Here is a 6,916-nt window from a genome sequence, read left to right on the forward strand (position 1 = left end):
AATGCACTGAGTAAAGAGCTTTAACCAGTTACACAGTCTGAACAAATATCACAACATTCACAGCGGGTAGAGACTGTAATCTTGTTCTGTGTGTGGACGAAGTTTCAACTAATTGTCCACCCAAGAGAGAGGCAAAGACACCTGCACCATGGAGAAACCATGGAAATGTGCGGACTGTGGGAAGGGATACAGAGCCCCATGTCTGCTGGAAGCTCATCGGCGCAGCCACACTGGGGAGAAGATGTTCATCTGCTCTCGGTGTGAGAAGGGATTTAATCAGTTCTCCAGCTTACGGATTCACCAACGAGTTCACACTGGGGAGAGACCATTCACCTGCGCTCAATGTGGGAAGGGATTCACTCAGTCATCCCACCTGCAGTCACACCAGCGAGTTCACACTGGAGAGAGGCCGTTCACCTGCTCTCAGTGTGGGAAGGGATTCACTCAGTTATCAAGCCTGCAGACACACCAGCGAGTTCACACTGGAGAGAGGCCATACACCTGCCCTCAGTGTGGGAAGGGATTCACTCAGTTATCCACCCTGCGGGCACACCAGCGAATTCACACTGGGGAGAGGCCGTTCACTTGCTCTCAGTGTGGGAAGGGATTCACTCAGCCATCCGAGCTGCAGGCACACCAGCGAGTTCACACTGGAGAGAGGCCATACACCTGCTCTCAGTGTGGGAAGGGATTCACTCGGTCATCTGACCTGCGGACATACCAGCGAGTTCACACTGGGGAGAGGCCATACACCTGCTCTCAGTGTGGGAAGGGTTTCAGCGTTTCATCCCGGCTGCTAAGACACCAGCAAGTTCACAAGTGATTCCAGGGGTTGGATTCTGCTGTTATTGTTTCTGCTCTCAGTTGCATCCAGGATTGCATTTTGTTCATTCTCACAGTTGGTCAATGGGAAGGGTCAGAGGGTTTCTTTGTGCTGGACTGACTGGTCTCAGCCTCCAGTGGGCTGATGCTCTTTGAGTCTTTTTGTGAATACCTGGTTTCAAATGTGACAAGGATCACAGAGTGACAGGGTGTGAGGAAGTTTAGAGATATTTAGAGGAAAACAGAGGTTGGCATTGCAAAGGTACATTTCTGAATGGAGGGCTGTGACAAGTGACATTCCTCAGCGATCAGTGCTGGGACTTTTGCTGTTTGTAACATATATATAAATGATTTGGAGGAAAATGTAACTGGTTTGATTGGTAAGTTTGTGGACGACACAAAGATTGGTGGAATTGTGGATAGCGATGGGGACCGGCAGAGGATACAGCAGGATATAGATCAGTTGGAGACTTGGGCGGAGAGATGGCAGATGGAGTTTAATTCAGACAAATGTGAGGTAATGCATTTTGGAAGGTCTAATACAGATGGGAAATATACAGTTATCGGCAGAACCCTTAAGAGTATTCATAGGCAGAGGGATCTGGGTGTACAGGTACACAGGTCCATTGAAAGTGGCAATGAAGATGGAGAAGATAATCAAGAAGGCATACGGCATGCTTGCCTTCATCGGCCGGGGCATTGAGTTTAAAAATTGGCAAGTCAGGTTGCAGCTTTATGGAACCTTAGTTAGGCCGCACTTGGAATCTCGTGTTCAATTCCGGTCACCACACTACCAGAAGGATGTGGAGGCTTTGGAGAGGGTACGGAAAATATTTATCAGGATGTTGCCTGGTGTGGAGGGCATTAGCTATGAGGAGAGGTTGGAGAAACTTGGTTTGTTCTCACTGGAGTGACGGAAGTTGAGGGGGGGTGACCTGATAGAAGTCTACAAGATTATGAGGGGCATGGACAGAGTGGATAATCAGAAGCTTTTTCCCAGGGTGGAAGAGTCAATTATGAGGGGCATAGGTTTAAGGTGCGAGGGGCAAGGTTTAAGGAGCGAGGGGCAAGGTTTAAAGGAGATGTACAAGGCAGGTTTTTTTACACAGAGGGTGGTGGGTGCCTGGAACTCGTTGCCGGGGAAGGTAGTGGAAGCAGATACGATAGTGACTTTTAAGATGTGTCTTGACAAATATATGAATAGCATAGGAATAGAGGGATATGGTCCCCGGAAAGGTCGGGGTTTTAGTTCAGACGGGCAGCATGGTTGCTATGGGCTTGGAGAGCCAAAGGACTTGTTTCTGTGTTGTAATTTTCTTTGTTCTTCGTTCTGTTTGGAACATCCCAAATGCCCATCCAATTTCCTTTTTAATTGTTTATTGTCTCCACTTCCTCCACCCTCATCGACAGCGAGTTTCAGGTCATTACCATTCGCTGCATCAGAATATTCTTCCTCACATCTATCCCCCCCCCCCCACCCCCTCCCACCCCCACTCCTCCCCTTGCATCTCTGACCCAAAACAAGAAATCTGTGACCCCCCTCGTCCTTGTCCCATCAGCTAATGGGAACAGCTTTTCTTTGTCCACTTTATCTAAACCTGTCAGAATCTTGTCCACCTCTATCAAATCTTCCCTCAACCTCCTTTGCTCCAAGGAAAACAACCCCAGCCTGACATCGACAATAAAGAACAAATTAACAGAATATGTTCCCCCTTTCCATTTCTTTTCTCATTCTGCTGGAAATTGGGGACTTGCAGCAACTGAAGGGAAAGGAAGTGAATCCAGTGCATATATTCCACACAGTTTTAGTCCAGTCATATGGACATTTATCTGTCTGGCAGCCTGCATTGAGATTTTCAGCTGTGTGTGTCCAGGACAGGAAGCAGTGAGCATGGATCTGTCAATCAGCCTCAATCAGCACCTTCAGGAGAATTGGGAGGGTGAATATTAGATACAGCAGAGGGAGAATGGAGAGAGAGTGTGTGGGATGGAGATTTACAGCTTTTGGGGAATCAGAGAGGAAAAAATGCTCCATAGAAACTAGAATTGTCTGTTCTGAATTTCTATCCTGTATTGAAATGATGAATTTTGTTAACTCCTTTTACAGGATATCAGAAGGTGAGGATTTTACAGACAGAAATCTCGAATCAAACATCACGTAAACATCTGACAAACTCACTCAATTCATCGGGACCTGAATGCTATCGGCCTTTGAACCCAGAAGGAGAAATGCTTCTCTGTTCTGTCTGCTTTAGCAGTCTTTAAACATCAGCGTGACTGGAACAGGACTGACACACACACACACACACACACACACACAATCAACTGAGATTTTCCCATGCAGTGACTGTGGAAAGAGCTTCCCAGTTACACAGCCGTAAACAATATTGCACCATCGCAGCAGGGCACCATAATATTGTTCCGTGTGAGACTTCAACTGATGGTCAAACCTGGAGCAACACAAGGATACCTGCACCATGGAGAAACCGTGGAAATGTGGGGACTGTGGGAAGGGTTGCAAAACCCCCTCTGAGCTGCAAACCCATCGACGTATTCACACTGGAGAGAAGCCGTACACCTGTTCTGTGTGTGGGAAGGAATTCACTCGGTTATATCATCTGCAGCGACATCGGTTGGTTCACACTGGAGAAAGAGCGTTCATCTGCTTTGAGTGTGGGAACGGATTCACTCATTTACCCGATCTGCAGAGACACCAGCGCGTTCACACTGGAGAGAGACCATTCACCTGCTTGGTGTGTGGGAAAGGATTTATGCAGTTATCCAATCTGTCAAAACACAAAGTCACTCACAGCAATGAGAAACCCTTTAAATGCTCTGACTGTGGAAGTGGTTTCAAAAGCTCTCGGGAACTGATGATCCACCAGCGGATTCACACTGGGGAGAGACCGTTCAGCTGCTCTCACTGCACAAAGACATTTAGAACATCATCCCACCTGCGGGAGCACCAGCGAATTCACACCAGGGAGAGACCGTTCACCTGCTCTGTGTGTGGGAAGGGATTCACTCATTCATCCAGCCTGCTGAGTCACAATCTCACTCACACCCAGGAGAGACCCTTTAAATGCTCTGACTGTGGCAGTGGTTTCAAAAGTTCTCGGGATCTGGTTATCCACCAGCGCATTCACACTGAGGAGAGACCGTTCAGCTGCTCTCACTGCACAAAGAGATTTAGAACATCATCCCACCTGCGGGAGCACCAGCGGGTTCACACTGGGGAGAGACCATTCACCTGCTGTTTGTGTGGGAAGGGATTCACTCAGTCATCCAGCCTGCGGAGACACCAGCGAGTTCACAAATGATGACAGGGGTTGGATGCTGCTATTAATCACATCCAGGACTGAACCATGTTCATTCTGACAGTTGGTGAAGTGGGAGGGTCGGCTGGTTTCTTTCTGCTGGACTAGCCGGTCTCACGACTTTGCTTCCAGTGGGCTGATGCTCTTTGAGCCTGGGAGAGCACATTTCCACTGAAATGATCCACAAAAGCTGATGAAGGACATTTATTTATCCTGGATAGTAAATAGTGTTTTTCCTACCACTACAGGTAGATCTGAAATCAATACAGAAAGGACTGGAAAAATGCAGCAGGTCTGGCAACATTTATGGAGAGAGAAACAGAGTTAATATTTCACACTACTGGATTGGGAATCAATCTCGTAAATCTCCTCTGAACTGCTTCCATGGTATTTATAAAATGGGACAGCACGGCAGCATAGTGGTTAGCACTGCTGCCTCACAACGCCAGGGACCCAGGTTCAATTCCAGCCCGGGTCACTGTCTGTGTGGAGTTTGTACATTCTCCCTGTGTCTGCGTGGGTTTCCTCCGGGTGCTCTGGTTTCCTCCCACCCAAAGATGTGTGGGTTAGGTTGATTGGCCGTGATAAATTGACCCGTAGTGTCAGGCGGACTGGCTGGAGTAAATGCATGTGGTTATGGGAATAGGGCCTGGGTGGGATGGCCGTTCTGTCCATCGAGTGGTACAGACTCGATGGACAGAACGGCCTCTGTCTGTACTGTAGGGATTCTCCAATCCTTTGTTTAATAGGAGACAAAAACTGTACCCAGTGTTCAAGATGCAGTTTCAGCAACGCCCTGTATAACTGAAGCAGAACATCTTTACTTCAATGTCCAATTTCTCTCGTAATAAAGGATTGCATTCCATATGTAAGAATTTTGATTTGTTTGAACTAAGATTTATGGGGTTCACTTGTTTACAACAACCTCCCTAATCATAAATCACCCAGGTTCCAGTGACTCAACCATATGGCAAGAAAGAACACTTTAAATGGTGAATTCAGAAAGTTTATTCACCATTAAATATGTAACAAGTCAGAAAGATAAAAAAGCAAAGTATCGATCAACAGTAAAGGAGAAAGCTTAACTTTAACTTCTCTCCATCCCTCTCAGACCAGGACATGAAGTGGTGGCTCTGAAAACACGGATAACTTGTAAAATCAACAGTTCCCAACACCTCTCTGTAGGACACAGTGGTTCCCACAGCTGCCTCACAGCGCCAGAGACCCGGGTTTGAGTCCCGCCTTGGGTCACTGTCTGTACAGAGTCTGCACATTCTCCCCCTGTCTGTGTGGGTTTTCTCCCACAGACCGAAGGACTTGCTGGTTAGGTACATTGAGCATGCTAAATTCTCCCTCAGTTTCCCCGAACAGGCGCCAGAGTGTGGTGACTGGGGGTTTTTCAGAATAACTTCATTGCAGTGTGAATGTGTGACACTAATAAATAAACTTAAAAAAACCTTAAACTTTTAAAAACTTTTGCCAAATTGGTTTCTTGAATCCCCTTTTTTATACTTTCAAAATGTAGAAAGCCCAGCTCAGCCAATTGTTGGGAATTAGCCAATTGGTCTATAACTTGTCAATAATGAAACTGGTTTTGTTTTTAGCTAGTTGCTCACATTGTCTGAATTTTAAGACCATTCTTTCTCTCAAACGATATCTCTTAGCTTGGGGTAGCCTGAGTGTTGACCAATAATTGGTTAACATCAGTCATTCACTGTTGAGACATCTTGAACAGGAACTGATTCATTCCCTCCAGTCAATGTTAACAATGTTTTAAAGATTATTTATTAGTGTCACAAGTAGGCTGACATTAACACTGCAATGAAGTTACTGGGAAAATCCCCCTCGTCGCAACACTGCGGCATCTGTTCGGGTACACTGAGGAAGAATTTACCACAGTCAATCCACCTAACCCGCATGTCCTTTGGACTGTGGGAACAAACTGGAGCACCCGGAGGAAACCCACGCAGACACGGGTGAGAACGTGCAGACTCCGCATAGTCACCCAAGCCGGGAATCGAACCCAGGTCCCTGGCACTGTGAGGCAGCAGTGCTAACCACTGTGGCACCGTGCCACGCTAACAAGTCTTGGTATCTGTTTTTTTCTATTCTGTTGGCCTCAGAAGGGAACATCTTATAATCCCCACAACATTTTAAACATTCTTTATATTTCTAAAAGTTATAAACTTTTGTGTTCAAATTTACATTTCCAGCCTAACATCTGTATTAATGAATCATTTATTCTTTAATTGTCTCTCAATTCAGGCTGTCCATTTAACTAATCTCCTGCTTTACAATTGTGGGAACTTCAGTCCACAAATAAGGTAGTCAAATGCATTGTGAAAAGCAGGATGTTCTTTATATAAATAAATAACAAAGTTTAAAAATCATTGGCAAACAAAAGGAAACAGGAGCATTGGAACCAGCCTGGACTTGCAGACTGAAACCCCGCCCAAAGCCCGCACGTGCTCAGAGGGGAGAAAGGTTGAGAAGAACACTCTGTAACACTTCTCCTCCCCTTAAATTTAAATCCCCCATCAGGACAGAAATACAACAAAGTAATGTCTTTAACAATACGGAAGTCTGTCAGGAGCTTTGTGCTTGCATTGCGACCTGTACAATACCACTGGTAAATCTTGTAATGGTGTTTCTGGAATGGGAGGTGAAGAGGTAGTTTGAGAATCTGTACATGAACATTCCTCTTCCACTCCCACAGCAGAGTCAACTGGCAAAGCTGGAACCATTTCCTGGTGAACATCCACAGCAGCATGACCCTC

The 6,916-nt window shown here is 46.2% G+C and overlaps 1 protein-coding gene across 1 annotated transcript in view; it reads left to right on the forward strand.

Moving 5' to 3' along the window:
- Positions 1-241: 241 nt before the first annotated feature.
- LOC144486581 (uncharacterized) overlaps positions 242-6,916 on the forward strand; it is an 88,186-nt gene continuing 81,511 nt past the window's right edge. Inside the window, exons 1-3 of the mRNA XM_078204636.1 lie at positions 242-811; positions 3,267-3,478; positions 3,635-4,077. Coding sequence (XP_078060762.1) covers positions 242-811; positions 3,267-3,478; positions 3,635-4,077 — 1,225 coding nt within the window. The remainder of the gene's footprint in view (positions 812-3,266; positions 3,479-3,634; positions 4,078-6,916) is intronic.

Source organism: Mustelus asterias, unplaced genomic scaffold, assembly GCF_964213995.1.
Source record: "Mustelus asterias unplaced genomic scaffold, sMusAst1.hap1.1 HAP1_SCAFFOLD_402, whole genome shotgun sequence".
NCBI lineage: Eukaryota > Metazoa > Chordata > Chondrichthyes > Carcharhiniformes > Triakidae > Mustelus > Mustelus asterias.